Below are 22,520 nucleotides of genomic sequence, written 5' to 3'. Positions count from 1 at the left end.
ACACCAGCCCAAATTGTGGGCCTGGAGGGGAAGGAGTTGCTATAATCCAAAAGGATGTTAGCTCAATAATGAGGAAACCTTTTCACCCAGCACTAGCTCTGAAGGTTTGTCCCTTGTGCTGGACCAAAGAGACAGAACAGAGATGCTGCTGATGTACTGACTGCCCTGCTGCCCACCTGTCTCCTGGCTTGAACTGGCCCAGGTGGTCTTGTAGGTGATACCGAACAATCCCAGGACTGTGATTCTAATGGATGTCTTGGGACTTTATAGCTTCCATGTCAATAATCAGGCTAGTGTCCATTTAAGACACCTCCTTTTTGAGAGAATATATATAAGAGTTCCAGAGAAGTGGCTTGTTGATGGCTGTGATATAATTTAATTCTTTAAACTAAAATAACTTGGAGTTTGACTGATAGTTGCAGTTATGTGGTCTATTCAATTCCTGTTATATAATTTAATGTTCAGCCACATATCAAGCACAGCTTATTTTTTAAATATTGTGTTTGTATTTTAAATATCAAGCCTAATTTATATATATTTTAATTGTACATAGCTGAATGCTCCCTGCCCCCCCCAAATGTACATTTACACACAAATCAGGTTTTATCAGCTTTAATCTAAACATTCATATCATAATTAAACCATTTATATTCAATTATCTTCTTTAAAAAATCCATATGTTCAACAAAAGCTGCTAAAGAGTTCAGGTAACATAGGAAGATGTGGGTCAGCACACATTTTCTAAGTGTTAAGAAAGAACAAGATATCTGTGAACAAGCAGCAACTGAAGATTTGGTAGCTGGTCCATCCACACTGTCCACCTTCTTGGTCTCTGGGGTTAGGCTCCTTACTGTACTTTCTTAAAAACTTGCTTGCACTTCACACCACAAACTCTTATTTCCTGAAAAAGAAAAGTCAGCTCTTAGATGCTATTTCTTCAAACAGTTTGATTCCTTGCAGAAATGCTGAGGTGTGCTTCAAAATCAATTAGCAGACCCAGGGCCTATTCACACTACAGGCGTTACGACTCCATTTGAACTGCCAAGGCTGCATCCTCTGGAAGACTGGGATTGGCAATATAAGGAGGAGGGTTTAAAATTCTCATCCAGGGAGTTTTAGTACTTCACCAAGCTCTATAGGATTCCATAGGCTGAAGCAGTTGCAGTTGAAAGTAGGATCATTGTGCCATGATGATTGTGTAGTGTGGAAAGACACCCAACTGAGTTCAAATAGCTGAATAGTTATAGAGAGTGTCCTTGTGCAACCATAGAAACTAAATGAGGCGCGTTACAGACCACCCATTTGGGGCACGCCTGTAACCGGCCCTTTCCCCGCCGGATCGTGGCCTCAGCTGCCACAACAGCAGCCTCTGAGGCCCCGATCCGCCGCTTTCCAGGCTGCAGGGAAGCAGCAAAAGGCCCCAAGGACACCCGGCGGCGGTGGGGAGGAGGAGAAAGGGGCCACTTGGCCCCTTTCTGCTCTGCGTCGCTGGCGCAGCCATGTAAAGGCTGTGCCCAGTGATGCAAAGGTGGAAGGAGCTCCTTCCGGGGCCGCGGAAAGGGTGCCCCAGGTTCCCTTGCGCAGCCCCAGTACGTCACTTCCACGCTACCCTGTTTGGAGGTGGTGCGGTCGTGACATAGCAAGGCCGACCCCCGTGTGGAACGGGCACCGCCGTTTTGTGCATGCTCCGTGCGTGCTAGGGTTAGGGGCGATGCCGCTTCCTAACCCTAGCATGCTCTCGCGCAACCCTAGCACGCGCGGAGCACATACTTTGTGCACGTTTGTAATGCACCTGAGTTACTTTGAGCGAATCACTGTCTTTCAGCCTACCTACCATTCAGGGCTGCTGTGTGTATAAACTATTTTTACTGTGTGTGTGTTAGAGAAAATCAACTTTCCTTGAAAGAAAGGTATGAGATCCATTTGATAATAAAATATCCCTCTTATTAGTGGAACAATTATACTTATGTGGGTTTTCTGGCACAGGTGAGATTAGTTGTTATTACTTTGGCATGCTGAACAATGTATTATATATGTTTGTGGAGAATATCACTGATTTTGTGTTGCCCAGGTTAATATATTTAATGGAATGTTATTTGTATTTTATAGTGTACCCATGAAGAAGGTCAATTTTTATAGACAAAAAACATGTTGGATCTTTTAAAGTAATAATTAAATAAAGAAGTGACTATTTATCAGCACATGGAGCTATCTACTACTTTACTTTTCTCAACCTTGGATTTTGTCCTGTTTCCTATTTTCCTATCCCTCACTTTCAATCATTTTAAAAATCTGTTTAATAATAATAATAATAATAATAATAATAATAATAATTTGTTTTATTTATATACCGCTATTCCAAAGATCATAGCGGTGAACAGCAAGTAAGCTAATTAGCAAGTAAGCTAATTTGCCCCCAACAGTCTGGGTACTCATTTTAGCGACCTCGGAAGGATGCAAGCCTGAGTCGAGCTTGGGCCCTTTTGCTGGTCTTGAACTCGCAACCTTGTGGTTTTGAGTGAATGGCTGCAGTACAGGCATTTAACCACTGCGCCACCAGGGCTCCTTATTATATCAAAAATAGAATTGACAAATGTGTTATCCTAGGAAATATAAATGTATATTCATATTATACTAATGTATAGCTTCTTACAAGTCTTATGTTTATGATGAATTTTATTCTGTTGTGGCATTGTTACACATTCATACTAATCAGTATGAATGGTGAGTGTACCTCTCTACTCCTTGAAATAATGAAACTTTTAATTGTTTGGTTCTGAGTTGCTATCAAATAATAGATATTTATCCGCAAATAAGTGGCCAGTTTTTGAGATGCACCTACTTTTAGGTAGGATTGTGAAAAATCTATCAGTCTTATTTGTTTTATATTTTAGAATACCACTGGCATTCCCTTCTGTCTTAATACTGGATTAAATTCTAGGTTTTCTTTTAATCAACCATGGAAATATATGCATACATTTAATGCTTTTCCCCAGAATGAATACTTTTTGTAGAGATTCTTTCCACTAATATTCACATTTCACTGCCTTTCCTTCATTGATTAAGGTATAGTTTTCAAATATATGCATTTTACATGTGCACAGTTTTCCAAATGTATGCATAATTTTTCTTCAATTAAATAACAACAAGCCACAGAAATATGTGAATTTTGAATGCAAGTTTCACTTAATTCTATTGCCAGTCTTCAGAGGAATGGAGGTAAGGAACAGATATTTTTGTATGGATGTAAAAAATGATCTTCAATCATTACTTTTGGGGTTTCCATCTGGGCCCTCTTTTAAACAGGCAATGTTTACTCTAAGAGACTGGCATCACAGAGCACAAGGTTAGAAATGGAAGGGGAAAACAACAGCTTTGGGGTGTGTAGTTCATTTCTCATACAAAGCAGGACTTGGCTAGAAAGCTGAATCTATGCTTTCTAACTAATGTTCAGCACAGTTTTATGACAAGGCTGAGGTAGACTGGACATGACATTGCTCTCCTAAAGTTTGGTCTACATAAACCAGAAGAAACCATGGCTAAACCTCTGTTTTGCATTGTCTTAGAATAAATGTATCCTCACAAACTGCTTTGTGGATGCACAAAAAAACCCTATAGTGTAAATCATATCCCTTTCTCATTTATATGTCAATATTCAGTTTAAAGTTAGGGTGCATTACTTTAGAATTTTCATTAATCATCCTATATTGAGCTGAAGCTAAGCCAAATTTCTCAGCCAAAGCAATCATAAACACAGCTGCAGAACCTTGGGATTCATCATATTTTCTTGGGGCATATGGGGCATATGAAGCTAGTCTTAAACCTATTCTATAATCTTGCAGAAACAATTCATTGTTCTCAACCATTCTACATATACATTTTAAATTTCATAAGGAAAAAAAAGGTTCTTGAACAAACACAGAGATATCACATTTTGGAGATGTTGTATAAACTCCTTACAGAACTTCAGCTTCAGTAGTCAATAGCTGAGATGATACTGACATCATAAAAGAAAAAGGGCTTGATTTAACAGAAAAGATCAAACTTGGATTTCTAAAGAAGAAACTTTTGGACAAAGGTAACAATATTTTTAAGAAATAAATGACCCGGATGCTCTGAACATTATTTGTTCAGTCTAAAGGGGAGCTTTTGATGTCACTTCCCAGAAAAGATGAATCTAGCAAAAGAAAATCCATTCCTAGAGTGAGTGACCTACAGGGCATTAGTGATATGAATGGAAGTGGGAAAAGGAAAAAAAAGAAGTACTTTAGCTTTCAAAAGATACAAAAAAGAAAGCTAGATTCAATGGAATTAGTTCAACATTTTATTCATTTTTGTATCGATGATGCTGGTTAAGAAGCAATTGCACCAAAGATGTACAATCTTACAATGGGAGAGAAAAACACAGAAGAGGCCATCTGTTAAAGTAAAAACTGCCACAATCCAATTACAGTAAAGCTGAAGAAGAGCCAGCCCTGACAGCTGTAGGGAAACTAGGACCCACAATGGTAAGAGATTTAACATAAAGACGTGTGCGTTAATTAACTAGAAAACCCTTATTCAAAAAATAAAAAAATAAAAAAATGAACTGTCTGGAAATAATTGTGAATAAACTTTTGAAGCTTATGGCAGACCACTTAATAGACGTTGTAAAAAGATTAATTAATTAACATTTGGAATATTGTCTGATACTCAACAGAACCATAAAATTATTGCTGAAGCATCAGAGAGTAATTTTATGGCAACTAAAAGCCCTATACAGCAGAAATCTCTCCAAAATACAAAACACACCACACACAACCCCAGAAAGACCAGATATTCAAATGTTTTAATAAAACAGCTGTTTCTGGAGGGATGCAGACTGAAATGAAGATTTGACAAGCAAGTAAGAATGATAATACAAATCTTACTAAGCATATACCTGAGGGTGTATTAACATATAGGAAGCATTTAGAAATATTCTTTTAACACACACACACACACACACACACACACACACACACACACACACACATCTGTGGTGGGCCTACAGAAGTTATGAAGAGTCATATGCTATGGAGCTGCAGCCAGTAGCCACTTTTCTTAGAAGTATCCTAGGTGGGAATTAAGATTTAGAGAGCCACCTTCCAAATAGCTTGCTGTTACAGGTTGCTGTCACAAATAAAAATATTACTCTCTAATATGCATTATTTTCTTAACTGCTAAACCTATATACTGTAGTGGAAAAAGAGGAAGGGTTTCATGGTTTTAGCAAATCATTTCTGATGATCATACTGACATGGATGTTGACCTTATTTTAGGGATACAAGAGAATTCCCAGAGGTGCAAGCAGGCTTCAGAAAAGGAAGGGGTATTAGGAATCAATTGCAAACATACAATGGATAATGGAGCACACAAAGTAATTTTAGAAGAAACTCAACATGTGATTGACTACAATAAAGTGTTTGACTGCACAGATCATGAAAGCTATGGCTTACTCTTAGAGAAATTCTCCCAAATCCAATCATTAATGTTCACATTAGTGTCCTGCACACCTGTCAGAATCTCCTATGATGAAATGTCAGAATTTGCCATGATGAGAAATATGAGGGGATATAGTAACAGTGAGGTAGTGATATAATAAAATGGGGATAGAGAAACAATGAGGCTAATGGGGATAGAGAAACAGAGCTATGGTTTACTAGAGAAAAGCACAGGAAGGGAAAACCAACAGCAGAAAGATCTGTAATTAAATTGAAATGCAAAAATGGAGACAGACTATGGGTGGAGTAATTAAGATACATGGCTCTGTTAGGTCCTGAGTAAAGAAGTGTTTGATGGTCAATAAAGCTTTGGAAATATTGGTTGATAAGGAGTTAGGAAGTGGAGTGGCCAGTTAAAGACTTCTTTGATATGTTTAAAAGAGTGTGGGCTGGGGCTGGGGCTGGACAAAGGGGGAGGTCTGGAAAGAGAATTCTTAAAGATGGGATGTTTTGGATCACAACTTAGATTTGATTCCAACTGGTCTGAATCAAATCATTGTTTTGTAATCTGAATAAACTATCAGTTAATCTCATGGTATGTTTAATTGGGTTTTCAAATCTTAGTTCATGAATCATAACAATGCCATATCTTCTTTTAGGGTGCTTCAAGCTCCAAAATCCAATTTCCTGCACAGCTCTAGGGCCTAGCTACCAAACCTGGATGTTTACCAAGTAAGCATCCTAAACAAAACTGAAATGCATTTAGGAGGCAATAAGTTCTCAGAGATGTTTTTGTAACCTCCTGTGGGGAAAACACTTTTTAAGAGAGTGATAAACAACTACTTCAAAAAGAAGGTGTAATAAAATTTATTAGGTGCCAGTACCTAGGAAAGTCAGAAATAATAGAAAGAGAATGATACTTTCAAAACTGAATTGTTCACTTTCTTTCCCAAGTTGTAATTTACCCTTGCCTTAACAAAAAATAGAAGATAAAGATTAGCTTCCTCCTCAACTGCCACAGAAATATGTAGGATGTATGTCAACCTTCAAAAACTGGTCCCCCCACACCATGTCACACTAAAACTCCCATCATGCCCAGTAGTACAGCCATGATTATATTGGTTTCCAGTAATAGGGCGTGTAATCTGACACAGATGGAGAATGTCATGTTTGGGAAGCCTGTGCACAGGTCTCCCCTATTCACACATAGCTTATATCACAGTGAGTTTGGGGGACACTTGTGTTGCATGCATTCTATTGTACAAACCAAGCAAATCAATATTTTGGAAGAATGGGCAGTTAATTAAAGGTTTCTTGATGAAGTCATGGGTGTTTCTGAAGAAGGCATGTAAAAGTAGTAGTGCTACATAAGATTATTGCTTTAGAAGGAAGCCAAACAAAATGCCAATGCTTAATTACTCCAGAGCTAGCAAATATAATGTGGATGAAAACTACAGCTTATTGCCTTTAGCTATATAAACAAATAAAGGAAGAGATGGGAAAAAAGAGAGATAATTATAGTTAAAGAGCAAACAATAAATGTCCTTACCAAGTGCATTTCATCTCCTTCAATCCACTGGGTCCAGCCACGGCCCTCCTTTTCTCCTTTCTGTACACAAAGAAGTTTATCTCCATCCCAAGTCACACAAGTCTAGTTAAAAAACAAAAAACAAAAAAAACCCCCAACAAACCAGAAACAAAAACTCATCAGTCTGATGATTGTTGTCATCTACATCATTTAGGCTCTAAATGAGGTCAAAATTCCTTTAGGAAATAAAACTCAATATTTAATGAAGAAACTATCTCTAGTGCAGCTTTTCAAAAGAAGAGGTGATATGAAACATTATTTGTTGAAAGTGTCATTGATTTATGACATGACAAAGTTAATAAACTAAGAGAAACAGGTTCTCTGGTCTTTGAATTGTCGTGGCCAAGGTCACTTCATAGGACTTTTTCTGTAGGAGACCAAAGGAAGCATAAAATAACTTGTCCTGGTGGTGTCTTTATGGGAGAGCAATTGTATGGCAATCGTCATCAAATGTTTTGTCACTTTCTGTAAATAAGTGGGGTCCTGACAGAAAATGTGAGACTCTTAATGACTTTTGCCCACCTGACATGCATGAGACTCCAGTTATCAAAGAAACCAATTTGTCCCATCTAGTTTTCACTGTCTCCAATGGATGGGACTCATAACTCTATGGTTTCAATACCCCTTCTGTATTTGTTGTTGTTACATACCTTTAAGTCAGCTCTCACTTACAATGACACTTTGGTAAACTGGATTTTCTTCAAGATTTCTTCAGAGGAAATTTAACACTGTCTTCCTCTTAGCTTTAAGAGTTTATGGTTTTCCCAAGGCCACCCAGTGGGACTGAACCCGGAATTTGTTGAAGAGATGAGAAGCTCAATCATGTCTTGTTTCTCTGGATCCATTTTAATTGCCCCCCCCCCTTCTGCATGATAGGCAATTAAAATGGGTCCAAAGAAATAAGACCTGACTGAGCTTCTCATCTCTTCAACAACTTCTGAATTCAAACAGTGATATGTAGCTGACTCGAAAATGACATCATTCTTTGCAAACTAATTGGCAAATATACATCACAGGAAGATTGTGAAAACATGAGGAACAGGACACACATGCAGACGCCTGTTGCAGTTCTAGTGTTAATTGTTGGGTTTTATAAATGACAGTCCAGTTCTCCCTCTCTTAAACTAAATCTTGCAATGGTATAGCTCTGTTTAAAAAGAAATTATTATTAAATCCATACTATGAGATGTATGTTTTGTTTTCTCATTGAGAGCCAATAACACCCTCCCTCCCCCCTCTCTCTCTGTGAGTGTGTGTGTGTGTGGTGTGCAGACATGCACTGGAAAATGGGTGATTTAATTACTCTTCTCCCATGCTTCAAGTCCAATCCACATTGCTTTCTCTTTCAATTTTAAATAAAGAAAGACCATTGTGAGACCCATATCCTACATATCTGACATAATATGTAGTTTGTTCAAAATATGAACAATAATTATTCCAGTTTTAAATAACATACCAATAAATGTTTGTACAGTACTTTAGATATGTAATTTTAGACCCTGGACATAGGCTGCTATGAGTAATATTGCCATGCAATTAACTTTTCTCTTCTCACAACTCCCTACTTTATCTCATTCCTCCATATTGCCATTCCATCTTTGCAATTGCTCTACATACCTGATACATTAAAGTAAGTTCATTAAAAAATTAAAACCATCTTTCCAACCTTGATTTTAATAACAACCACCAGAATCGTATATCATCTTTTACTTAATGTAACTTTATGTATACTTATTTAAGCAACAGAGGTGCTAAGAACCCTGCTACTGAATTGTGAAGATGCATTCTGGGACAACAGCAAGAATGACCAATGTGCATCAGTGCCGATGTGCATCAGTACAAAATCTCCATCAGTGTATAATGTGCATTAGTTCACAACGTGCATCAGTATGGAATGTGCATTAGTTCATAACATGCATCGGGCACTTTGCTGGCTCTGCCACATAGTAACATAACAGCAGCCCTTTATTGGACATTATGAAACTGACCAATTCTGTTTCCTGCTTATATAAGTCCACTTATAAAGACATATTTCCCATATAGGATCCCAGCCAGTATCTTCTGAGCATGTCCAGTTTAATATTTTAATCTATTAGAAACTGAAATGCATCATCATGATTACAGGAATAAAATGGAATTTCTTTCAGTTGTACAGAGGCAAAATGCATTCGTTTGGGAATAAGCAGCATTTTGTTCTACTAAAAGTTAGTATTTTTTTAAAAATAAAAATAATGAAACATCTACAAACCAATCCGGCTGCCCACTGACAATAATATGCTTTCAAAAGTCAGCCAAAGAAAAGGATGACACTGAGGAGATTAACACACTCTCTTTTAACATGCCTTATCCCCAGCAGGACAAAGGCAACTTTATTTTTAAAACGGGTTTTATCACATTCACCCAGATGCCAGACGGGCTTATCCTGTGTCTTTTCAAGAATGGGAAAATGCGACTGGCATCTGGGCTGCATACAGGATGCATTTGCCCAACCATGCACAAATGCAATAAAACCTGTTTTAAAAATAAATGTGCCTTTGTACTATCAGGGATAAGGCGTGATAAAAGAGAGTGCACTAATCTCCTGACACTGGGCATGTTTGCCCCCACTGCCTATACAATTTGTGAATCTCTGACCAGTTATTTTCACGGTTGGGAGGCTTTGGAACTGTGGACATTTGCCCCACTGTTCAAGACTTCCAGATCCAATATTTGTGATGTACCCGCCAAATCTGAATGAAGACATGTGAAGGGCATGATGCAGATTAGTGAAGAAGAAATTTTGTCCTGTAAACTGTCTGGATAGGGGATCTAGGACCTGGTTATGAGAACTGGGTGCAGTTTTAATCAATTTCAAGGAAAAATAGCAGGGTAAATGAAATAAATGAATATATACATAAGGACAACATGCTGTCTTTATTAAGAAGCCTTTCATTTTATTTCTGCATAATAAATTATGATGCTATATTGATTGCAGAATATTTGTCTCATCAGAAATAAAGAAGATATACTGTATCAAAGATGTGTATTTTGAAAATGCAAACTTATGACAGGAGCTTATTGTAAATAGTACATGAAAGCACTGTCTATTTAAATCCTATTTGCTTGGAAGTTGTTGCTTGCACTTCTGATGTGGTTTTCCTTTTTTGTGAACTTTTGTTTTAGGAATGTATAGTAATGAGGGTCTTCTCAGTAGCTGCCCCCTTTCTCTGTAACTCCCTTCCCAGGGCATGACTAGGGGACAGAAATCCTGTGTCTCACTCGGAAGAAAGAGCAGGAGATCTCCCACATTCAGTACAGCTGGCTTATCACTTTCTGAATTCACTGCAGTAATGTAGACTACCATCAAAAGCAACGATGGGAAATGTGTGACTCTTCAGATATTTTCCAACTGCCAGAGTCAGCTAGCCAGCATAGTCAATGGTGAGGGACAATGGGAATTAGAGTACAAAATCTGAAGTGATTTCTGAGAAAAGGTCAAAATCATTAAAAAAAAAAAAACTTTTGTGGCAACTCTTCCTTGCGATTTTGTTTTATTTATTTTTTTCTGCAGTAAAAACAGGGTTTGACTCTCTGTAGACTCATACCCCATATTATTTGCACCTATCACTGAGAATTTCCCTGTATAGCTGTGCAACAGGACAGCTCAATTTTTCATTATTTGAAAATAGCTTAACTCCTGCTGTTGATGGAACAATAGATTTTTCCTGCCAAATTTCCACAGTAATGCCTTAGTTCCACTACAACAGGAACAGGGAATGTTGTTGTTATTGTTGTTGTTGTTGCTGCTGCTACTGCTACTGCTACAGTCAAGGGCATAATTCCCTTGGGCCCTCTGGATCCCCACATGTCAGTATTAGGAGGGCACCCAACTTGCTTTTGGATGCCTCCATCATTCTTTCCTTCCTACCTTCTTCCTTCTTCATGAGAACAGACCATGAACAGCAGGTAGATCTCTAAGTGTTTCACTGATTGCAAAAGAGGGGTCCCTGTTGAGATGCAAATGGACTTTAAATTTCCTGGACTTTGTAAATTTCCCTATTGCTGCATGGCCAGAAGGTGGACAAGCCTGCCTGCACAAAATACATCCTCCCTAGTATACCATCTTTACTAAGGACTAAAACAACATGCAGGCATCTAACTAACATATCCAATTGTTTTCTCTCTCTCTCTTTCTTCTCCTGTTTGGTTTGTAACATCTTGCTTGATGAAGAAGCCCATGGAGCTTCAAAAACTTGCAACAAATATATTGTTCATTTTGGTTGGCCAATAACGGTATCACTGATGGATTTTTGTTTCACTGAAGGTTAAGCATAGAATCAAAGGACAAATTCTACATCCAGGAGAGAGAAAGGGGAGATCTCTGTATAAAGTATATACATTCTCTTTAGCATTGTGCATTTAATACTTTGCTCTTCTTGTATACATGAGAAAGTATAAATGGTTGCTTTATTCCAAAATATGTCACATTTCAATACTATAAGGTGATTCCCCCCTTCACCACTGTAGTACATTGAGTAAGAGGATTTAATAAGATCAGGAAGACCTGGTTTCTAATCCTGTTGAAGTTCATCAGACCACACAGTCATCTTTGCGCTGACACTCACTATTTTCCAGCTCAGCCCATCTTTTTAGACAGTTAATGTGAGTGTAAAGTGTACGTATAGGTGCATGTGTGTGAGAGAATAATATGCATGACTGTAAACTCTTTGGAAGAAGAGAAGAATAAAACAAATAACAACTGGGTTTTAAAATCTATTGGTTTCCTCCCTTTGAGGGAGGAATCCCATTTTGGGAGAAAGGAAGGACAGAAATCCCATAAATAAATAAAATAAAATAAATTATTTATTCTTCACTCAGTAGGTGCAACTTGGGTTAAAGAAATGGCTTTTAAAACAACCCATGATCTGAGGGAAAATACTGGAAAAACAACAAGTGAACAATAAATTCTACTGTAGTTCCATTGCTGTGCCTATGGATAATTGGTTGATCCATCAAGGAAATAGTAGCCTTGTACATCACATTCAAGACTATGTACAATCCACACACCTTGTACTAATTGGAGTTAGGTTTATTGAAGTTAGTGAACTTACACAGGGTTTAAGCCAAGGGAAGACCAAGCAAAAACATGCACCTGCTTCATGTCCAAATTAACAATAAGAAAGAGCTCCGTTTATCACTAGATCTCAGTTTGATCATTCCTTGTTGCTGATAATTCAGGTGACAATGCACAGGCAAGCCTTTCCACCATTAGAGGGAACCCTCATTCAGCATTTTCAGCCTCTGAAAAGCATTAACTGTCCTTAGAAAAATACAATGATTTCTATCTTTCCTTTTAAACTAATATATCTTTAAAGTGATTTAGCATGGCAATGGAAGGTCAAGATGCTAGAGACATGTTAACCCAGTATCCTTGTAAGCTATGGCTTTCAGTAATCCAATTTTCCATTTTTTGGAAGCAAATGCACACTTACTAAAATGGAATGAGGATTGGGGTTATTGTTGTAAGTGTTTGCACTTTGGTGTTTAAATATTACAGAAAATGCAACACTGAGTTTTGATGCTGCATTATTTTTCTGTTCAAACTTTGAGCAAACATTGACACCATATATTAATAGAAATAAGGCTATTATTGTAAAATTAACCAAGGGTCAATGGAGTTGTACATGGACTCAGTGACTCCCATAAGCGAACTTCTCATGTTTGTCTACAATTTCTGCCATCCCTTTTCTTAATAATCCCTCCCCAGATATACATGAGATAGATAGAATAACGGCATGTGCATCAGGAGATCTAGCATGCTCAGGAAATAGCAAGTATCCACTTCAATATCCCAATGGACATTTCCCCTAAAAAACCAAGCCAAAACATAAAAAAACCCCAAACAAACCCCAAAACACATGACAATGTAATCCTCAGGTTAACCAAATCTGACTATTAATAGTTGAGAATTTATGTACCTGTTCTTGTAATCACATGCATTAGAAACCTAAAGCCCAAAAGTTGGCTGGATAGTTCAAGTCAAGATATGCCACTGAACATTCCTTTATGTCAGCATGTCACCAAACTGCTAAAACAAGATAATCTCCAAGTGGGGAAAATCTCTTTTCTTTAAAAGCCTAAAAACAGCTTTCCTAATAAGTTTACATTTGGTCCTGGAAGCCACATCATTCTCTGGCTCATAATCCTCCACCTCTAACAATCCTTTCTCCACCTCCTTTCTTTCTGCCAATAGGCCACAGCCTGTCCTATCTCTTGTCTTTGTGTGACAGTGGCAGAATGCTTGTTTTGTGGGTTCAAGTTCAATGTCCTGAATATCTATGGAGTGATATGAGGGAGCAAGCTATGTGAAACATCTTTCTTTGCCCAAAATCTTGCAGAGCAACCACTAGACGGGGTATACAATACTGAAGTAGAGGGACAAATGCAAGAAAGATTTCTTAGTTAGCATTCAGAAAGTTAGAGAGAGAGAGAGAGAGACCACTCCTATGAATCCCCCAACCATCATGGCCAGATTGAAAAAAGTAATCTATCTAACTGCTTTCACACTAGATGGAAAACAGGATTTAAACGAGAGTTAAACTAGAGAAAACCAGGAAATGTCATGTGACAAACATCAGGCATTTCCTGGTTTTCTCTAAATTAACTCTCGTTTAAATCCTGTTTACCCCCTAGTGTGATAAAGCAGTAAGTTTTGACTGGAAACATTTGTGAGTAGGACTTGTGTGCACAATTTAATTTAATTTAATTTAATTTAGATCCCACCTTTTCCCCAATATGAGACCCAAGACAGAGTCTCTGCTTCCTACTCATATTGCACATTCAGTGGAAACTCTGAATATGGTTCCTTTAACCTCCCTGAAACTGAAACATCTCTAGGGATTTGGGGTATGCAAGATGATCACAGATCCTTAACAAGGTAGGGATATCGCACTTATCAAACCTAGATTCATTATGTTAGCACTAATCTCAATGCTAAATTTTCATTTGGGAAATTGCTCATTAAGCAATTATTTGTGTGTACAATTTTATTCCAAACATTCCTTTTGCTTCCTATGGCATCATCATCATGATCATCATCACCATCATCATCACCATCTCATGGACAAAAGCATCTATTCATGGACATAAAGTACTTTTGCTCTTGTTCCTAAACAACTGCATTTATGTCTATATATCAGTGGCCAAGGCAACAAAGACAAAATGTTGTTTTATTTACCTGAGCCAAAATGAAACAGACCACATCCTTAGACTACCATAATTTGAGCTCTGATTTCCATTACATGTGCATAGTGAAATGCCTGATGTTTTTCTAAACAGGGCCAATATTGGGTGATAGTGAAAAAGTCTGTGGAAGCTGCTAATTTTCTGTGACACCTACATAGGATTTTGATGGGAACACTAATCCACTGGAAAAGATTGTTATGTGTTAGAATCTAACATTTAGATGCTAGAAAGTATTGGCATTCTAGTAGCAACTTCTATTTCTTTATTTCAGTTTCACGTACAGTATTGACTAATCTTGACTCTCACAGCATAAGCCCATAGTATGTTCAGTTGGAAGTAACCTTTGGTGTGTTTATTGGTACTTTCCTCACAGATAAGTGTTTAAACAACGTTAGTCTTAAATAATTTAACATACCTCAATGCTTAACTCTATACACAACCAATCAATGACATAACTCTTATATTCAGAAGAGAGGTTGAGAGTAAAAGATAGCAGATGTCTTGTAGATTCATATCTGCTTAGTACATCCATGACTAACAAAAAAACTGAACATGGGATTTTACCAGCTCACAGTCTTAATTTAAATGATCCCTCTATTTGGTCTGTTCCACTTGACCTAAAAGTTACAAGAAGTGGCAGTTGCTCCTTGAAAGTGCACAGAGAACTAGTGTTGTGTAGAGGTTAAAGCATTAAATGAGGGATTTAAACTAGGACCAGGGATGGAAAAAATATTTTAAAATGAACAGAAAATGGTTGAAAATATGTATTATGAGTGTTGAGAAACCCTGATGAGAAGAACACTGGACTGATGAGAATCTTCACAATTCATGAATATTAAGTACAAAATTCACGCGTGTTTGTTTTGCATGGAAAAGAAGTACTTTCTGCACATGAAATATCCTTTTTTTGCACAGAAAACAATATGTTATACAAACCTATTATTTTGGCACTATAAATGTTTTTTTCTGTGCAAAACAACCATTCTGAATTTTTGCACAGAATAAATCACAAATAATCTTCCAAAACTGTGGTTTTGGAAAGCTATCTTACAGTGTGAAGAAAATGACTAAAATTACTCACCGCTTACTTAAAGATAAAATTAGTGATGGATTACATAACCAACTAGGTCTTAGGAGATACAGATTCAAGTTGATACCAAGTCATCAAATTCAAAGGATCACCATGAGTCAGTCACAGGGTTATGGTGATAAAAATGAACAGGATGAGACAGATGTATGTTATCTTGAATTGGAAGGAAGGAAGGACAGACCACTTATAATAAGAATTTGTTTCCTGTCCTCTGCCTTTGCATTTCCTACTTTCTGTCCTTGTTTGGGCTAGCAAGGCCCTAAATGAATCTAGCTCTAAATGGACCTTTTCCGGCTGAACCTGCTCAAGAAGTTATCAATCCATTAGTGCATATCAGATGGTAAATATTTCTGAACTTCTCTGTGAGGAAAAGAGCAGCCAATTCTGGAGAATATTTCATGTTAGAACTAGGGAGTAAAGTTATTTAGAGGATGACTTCCACTGTTACCATTTCTGGCACGAATGATGTGGGCAGTAAAGAAAAGGACTGAAGGTGTGAGCATGTTTTCTGATGTTCTTCTAGTGGTTGAGATTACAGCACCTGACTTTCTCTCATTTTATAGTAATACTGTTTCTCTTAACTTTGCAATTAATTACAATTAATCCTTCCATATAACCCTTCCTGCACACTCAGGTCCTCTGGGAAGAACCTATGTCAGCCACAGAAAACTAGACTGGTGGCGACTTCCCAGAGGGCCTTCTCAATTACCGCTCCCAAAATTTGGTATGACCTGCTGGAGGAGATCCGCCATATTACATCTTTAGATGCCTTCAAAAAGGCAATTAAAATGGATCTCTTCTGGTGGGCCTTCCCAGACTAACCTCCACCTGCCCATCCAATTAAGCCCTCTTCGTTTTATTACTATTGCTATTGGTATTTTAATTGATTTTAATTAATATTATTTGGACTATAGGATGATGATGATAATAATAATAATAATAATAATTTGTATTCTGCTTTTTCACAAAGGAATCAAAGCGGATTCCAACAGTATAAATAAAACATCAAACAATTAAAAATTACAATTTTAACCCCCCAAACCCCAACCCTCCCCCAATCATAAAAACAGCGATCAACCCATAAAAAGAGCTTAAACATCAAAAAATTTAAAACTATCCAATAGAAATACATTATAATTTCAGTCAGATTAGCAGAAGAAATGAATCTTCCTCTAGAGGAGGGGGGGACGGGGGTGATGGTATCAAACAATTTTGGTATCGGTAGCACTCAAGGTGTCAACAGAAGGGGGAGGCAAGTCTAATGGATCTAACCTAGTCTGGGAAGGCCTGCCAGAAGAGATCCATCTTAATAGCCTTTTTAAAGGCTTCCAAGGTGGTAATATGGTGGATCTCGTCTGGCAGGTCATTCCAGAGCCTGGGAGCGGCAATTGTATTTTAGTTTATTTAGATGTGTAGGGGGGAGGGATGGAGGGTTGTGGGGTATGAGGGAATGTCTTGTACTATTGTATTGAACTCTGTTTTTACCCGTCTTGATCCTCATGGAAAAGCAGGCTATAAATAAATATTTATTATTATTATATTACATTAACATTAGGAGGAACAGTAAGAGCTGACAGTATGAGCTGTTCGACAGTGGAACACACTCCCTTGGAGTGTAGTGGAGTCTCCTTCTTTGGCAGTCTTTAACCAGAGACTGGATGGTTGTCTGTCAGGGATGATTTGATTGTGAGTTCCTGAATGACAGAATGAAGTTGGACTGGATGGCCCTTGTGGTCTCTTCCAACTCAATGATTCTGTGTACATGTGTGTCTCCATTTTCTTTGCTGAAATGTTGGAGGGGATGTGATTCTACTTTAATTGCCATGGTTCCATTCTATAGAATCCTGGGGCTAAATTATGAATGTAGGTCCAGGATTCATATTAATAAATGAATATGGCCCAAGAGTAATTTAAATTTCAAGAAGGAAGATTGGTCTCCCTCTGAGACCCTTGGGCCCTTTTACATTAAAATAATTATAGTGCTCTTACTGTGTGTGCGTGTGCATAGGCCTGCCTTCACATTGCCTGTTGACTTTTGGCAACCCCATAAATTTCATAGTGTTTTCTTAGGCAAGGATTACTCAGAGGTGGCTTTGTCAGTTCCTTCCTCTAAAATATAGCATATACCCTACAGCTCTCAGTTATTACATCACTGTTATTCTAATAACCACTATGGCTGCATCCCACAAGAATCCAGAAATCTGAAGTTTAGGGAGGTACATTTAGAATTCTCAGCCAGACATAGTGCTTGTGCCTCAGCAAACTACGGATCTCAGGATACCATAGGATGCAGACATGGCAGTTAAAGGGGAATCACAGTGCTATAATTGGGTAGTGTGAAGGGGCCCCTTGTTTTCTTCAAAAGTTCTCTTTTGGGAGTTTAAGTTGCCTTCCGCAAACTGGTACATTCCAGACATGTACAAATCTTACAATCCGATTGCTTGCTGGAGATGGAATTTGTAGCCTAAAAACTCTGAAAGTGCCAGTTTGCCAGTGCTAAAGAATGGTATCTAACAACCTGTGCAACTACATTTTGCAACTGATTTGCTGATATTTTTCTAGTTTCTAACCCATCCACATCTCATAACATATATATTATTTACTCACCCTTCAAACTCTATGAATTCTTTAAGAGAAAATTGGGTTACTCAAGTGCTTTAATGAATATAGAAATATTAAAATCTTATATAAAATATTCTTGACTATGGCAGCTTTTCTTTCGTAATGCATGTATCTAGGAGCTACAATCTGAAAGAGTCTTACTGTGGTTTTATACTGGGAGAATCAACATTTCAGCCATCCCATGGCCAAGAAACTTCATTATTCTTTGCTAACTAGAATTTTTTGGTTAGTGATTCCTAGCTGGAAGATGCACATTTTCTTTAAAAATGCAATTTAGCTTCACAGTTTCTAGTGCTAACACTGCTGATTCCATTTCCAATTGGGCATGAAACATACTAAATCTTCCCTGCTGCTTTTCATTCCCTTAAAATAAACATGCTTCTTTAAATTATTATAAGCATTTCCCAAGGCACTCAACACTGACAACAGAAGGGACCAAAATACTGCCTAGGAGGAAAGAGTAGGCAAGGAAAGCTGTAAACACAGCAAGCTCAGAGAATTCCCTAGAAGGCAACATGTGTTCACCCTGGAGATAACACCTGTCTAGTAAACTGCACAACTCTTCTGATTTCTCAACTTTGAGCTCAAAGACCTTTCTTCCCTTAGTGTATACCACTTAGAAAACAAAATGGCTTATTAACAAAACACACCACAGGAGTGAGAAATCCAAAGGCACTTGCAGCTGCTTTCAGAATACTAGATACTTTTACTGATGTAAAATAGAGCCTGCAACACCGTTAGTCACTTTATTTATCCTCATTCAATTACCATATATACTCATCTATAAGTCGACCTTATGTATAAATCAAGGGCAAGTTTTGGGGCCAAAATTATGGATTATAGGGGCATATAGCAAAGGGCCTAAAGCAGGGGTAGGCAATCTTTTTGAGCCGGGGGCCGGGTTGCTGTCCCTCAGACAAATGGGGGGGCCGAAGCCAATAAATAAATAAATAAACAATTTTTTAAAAATTTAAATAAATAAATAAACCGGGACAAATGTAGGACAACATTTTCAAATGGTGGACACTTTTTTTAAAAAAGTGGAGGACATGCAAAAAAATTTGCTGATTTTTTAAAAAATGTTAATATAAATGCATGTTTCTGAGGCGTCTATAGACAATTGCCCCCCTTGTCCCTGCGTGTGAGAGGCCAAAGGCCCCGGCGGCAATCGGCGGCAGGACCGGGCTGGGACCGGTCCCAAGGCCTCGCCGGGCTGCATCCGGCCCGTGGACTACAGGTTGCCTACCCCTGGCCTAAAGGGTGAGGCAAAGCAAAACACTGTCAAAGAACTTACAAAATTCCAGCAGACAGAACTCTTTCTGCTTACTCTTAAGGTTGGATGGATGACAGAGTAGAGGGGAGTTAGTGCTTCCAGGACAGATTATACTCTTGCTTTTCACCAGGAGATAGTTCTTTTTTAAAAAAAATAAGAGTTAAGATACAGTACTTACATTGACCCGTGGATAAGTCGATTCAGGTTCTTTGAGACATTTTTGACCTAAATTTCTAGACTTATACATGAGTATATACAATATCTGCTGTATGGTCTCAGTACTTACAACCTAGGCAGTATCTTTCTTCTACCTACCCTGGGTTTATATTCAGCATATCAAAAACATCAAAAGGAAAATTGTGTGAGATCAGGGATTGGAAATATCTAGTTAATTAAGGGGTTGTACACATTGGGCCAGATCGGTACCACAGCAACCACATGCCATGGCACTGAACCAGTCTCCATGGAGCACAAAAAGGACCTGGAAAAACTGGCTCCTTTTTTGTGCTCTCAAAGAGGCACTATAGCTGCTACCATGTGGCATGATAATGCCCCTTTGGTGCTGTGCTGTTTGGATGCAGCACCAGAAGTGTATCATCATGGCATGTGTCGTGTGCATGCCAAAATGGTGGCCTGGTGGTGGCATAAGGGCATTGAGTGTGGGGATGCTCAGCCCTGACTCTACCCACAGGCTGGCACATTTTGCTGTATAGGGCCTAATTTGTCAAATTTATTAGATAACAGTCATCTCCCCTTGCCCATTTTGCATCACTCACTAGATTTCCTGACTAACACTGAAGCTAATGCTATATTCCAGGTACCCGGGTGGTCTCCACAATTCCTACACCCAGATACCACCTTTTAAAAATTCAACCCCCACCCCATCCTTTATAGTACCCCATCTCCCTCACATTGATCGCTATTTAGAAGAAAGGTAGTATACACGTTTAGCAAAAATGTATTTCAAAGGTTACTAGAGACTTGTGGTGTACTTTTAATAACTGGGTTTGTTTACAGATTTACAAAATTGAGCATAGAAGAGCAAAAATCTCATTGACCGTATGCAAATCCCAGATGTTTTCAGCTTACAGTTTTAAGCTCAGCTATCTTTCTTTCAGTTTGCTAATAGGTCAATTAGCTTCTGTCAGTTGTCCCCATGCCATGTACAGCTCTCCATTACACAAGACATGTAACCTAGTGTCTACCATATATTTTTCACAACAAAAGTAACCAGCACATATTGGGGAGAGATTATAAGAATGATAGTTCAACATGCCTGATATCAAGGGGCATTCTCATTCCAGGGAGAAAACATCAGCTATCCATCTTAAGCAAATAGCGACAGGCCAAAATAAAGCTGCTTCGGGTCACTTTGGAGGTATACTGTTTAAATAACACACTCATCTTAAGAGGCCAGAAGCTGCGCCAAAGCTGTGCTCTAGTCCTTAGGACTGGAGCATGGCTTTGATGCAGCTTCTGGCCTCTTAGGACTCATGAGAACTAATGTTAGCATTAAGTGAAGTCAATCAAGCATAGCCAACCCCATGCTTATTTAAATTCTCAGTATGACTACAGGTATGGCTATAACTTGATGCTATGTCCTTGCTGAATAGCATCAAGTTATAGCCATACATGTAGTCATACTGAGAATTTAGATAAGCATGGGGCTGGCTATGCTTGATTGACTTCATTTATCGTTAACCTTAGTTCTCAGAGTAAGCCAAGCCTGGTGATATAATTCTCAACAGCAATTTTGAAAAAGTAGCATAGGAAAGTAACCAAAAAATGAACACAAGACAGGGTTTTGGGGTTTTTTTTTTTTGGAAAAAAAATCAGGCCAGTCAGAAATAAGCACAGGATATGATTTAAAGCCAAATCTGATGCCACTAAAATTCAAAGTCCAATCTAATTCCTCTAAAATTTGCCCTATTTCTTTCCCACACAAACATTTCTGGCTCTCATCTACCAAGGTTTCTTACAATAATTTGCAAAATACAAGCCTAGAAATGCGATGTTGAAGAGAGCAAATAGCACTACATTAAGGACAGTCTTGTGTGTTCTGTGTGATCTGTTACCACAGTTTCTTGCTTTTCCCACTGCTTTATATGAAATAAATTTCTCCTGAATTTCAACTAAACACCCAGTCATTGCAAGTTATGAGCAGGGTAGCAATGGATCATAGTGGATTGTCTGCAACCCATATTGCTTTGGCACTAGCCATAAGGAATATGAAGAACATCCAGCTGTATCTCAAATATTGTAGAGGAACAAATCAGTTTTATTGTATGCCCATCAGTCTCAACTGCTTGTGGGCCAGATGTAACAAGAATTACAATTCTATCTTATGGCCTTTAAAGAAACATCAGGACTAAAAAAGAGAGAGTAATTCACAAGCTTGGGTTCATAACCACGTGGGCACCGTGGGAAGAAAACCCCCTATAATTTTAATTCTTGCCTGTATTGTTAACATCTAAACTTTGATGCATTTTCTGTTTAAATCCATCCATCTATAATTGATGTGGGTTTATTGATGAATTGCAGAATGGTTACAGCTTTTGGAAATATCACTGTTTGGAGAATAAGGAATAGGTGTAAAACCCATGTAATCTGATAAAAAGGGCCTAAATACCCTAAAGGCACCAGATCCCATCTCATCTTGGAAGCTAAACAAGGTCAGCACTGGTTAGTAATTGGATGGGAAATGACCAACAAATCCCCGGTGCTGTAGGCTAAATTTCAGAGGAAGGAACTAGCAAAACCATCCAAGTTAGGGCAATACAAAGCATTTTTAATTAGATTTTCTTGGCAAGATTTTTTTCAGAGAGGGTGTTGCTCTTGCCTTTTTCAAAGGCTGAGGGAGTGTGACTTGCCCAAGCTCAACATGGGTTTCTATGCCTGAGCAGGGATTCTAACCCTGGTCTCCTAAAATCCTAGTGCAACACTTAAACCACTAAACCATACTGGCTCTTTGTATTATTATTATTATTTATATAGTAGATTTGCACAGCACTGTACATAAAAACCATAAATATATAAGAGTAAACCTGGCTATGGTGTATGTTAGAAAGCACTAATTCTGATCATATTAAAGTCCACAATAAAGACAAATTACTACAGTCATGATATTGCCTTTGATGTAGAATTATTAAATGGTGGCCAATAGCAAAAACAATACAAAGCTTTGTCCCGGTCATTTTAAATACAATCTGACAGGGCCAGAATAGTAAAGTCATATTGACCCAAGGTCAGGAATTTTGATGC

General features: G+C 38.1%; 1 protein-coding gene across 1 annotated transcript in view; it reads right to left on the bottom strand.

The window, feature by feature from the left end:
* Positions 1-613: 613 nt before the first annotated feature.
* Positions 614-22,520, bottom strand: part of RBP1 (retinol binding protein 1) — a 45,265-nt gene continuing 23,358 nt past the window's right edge. The window contains exons 3-4 of the mRNA XM_089507755.1: positions 7,012-7,113; positions 614-901 (exon numbers count right to left, since the gene is read on the bottom strand). Of these exons, the coding sequence (XP_089363881.1) occupies positions 848-901; positions 7,012-7,113 (156 nt within the window). The 3' untranslated portion in view covers positions 614-847. The remainder of the gene's footprint in view (positions 902-7,011; positions 7,114-22,520) is intronic.

This window comes from Sceloporus occidentalis, unplaced genomic scaffold, assembly GCF_023333645.1.
Source record: "Sceloporus occidentalis isolate IW3139 unplaced genomic scaffold, rSceOcc1.0.p SCAF_2, whole genome shotgun sequence".
Taxonomy (NCBI): domain Eukaryota; kingdom Metazoa; phylum Chordata; class Lepidosauria; order Squamata; family Phrynosomatidae; genus Sceloporus; species Sceloporus occidentalis.
Note: the sequence above shows the minus strand (reverse complement) of the source record. Positions and strands in the feature narration are given on the sequence as shown.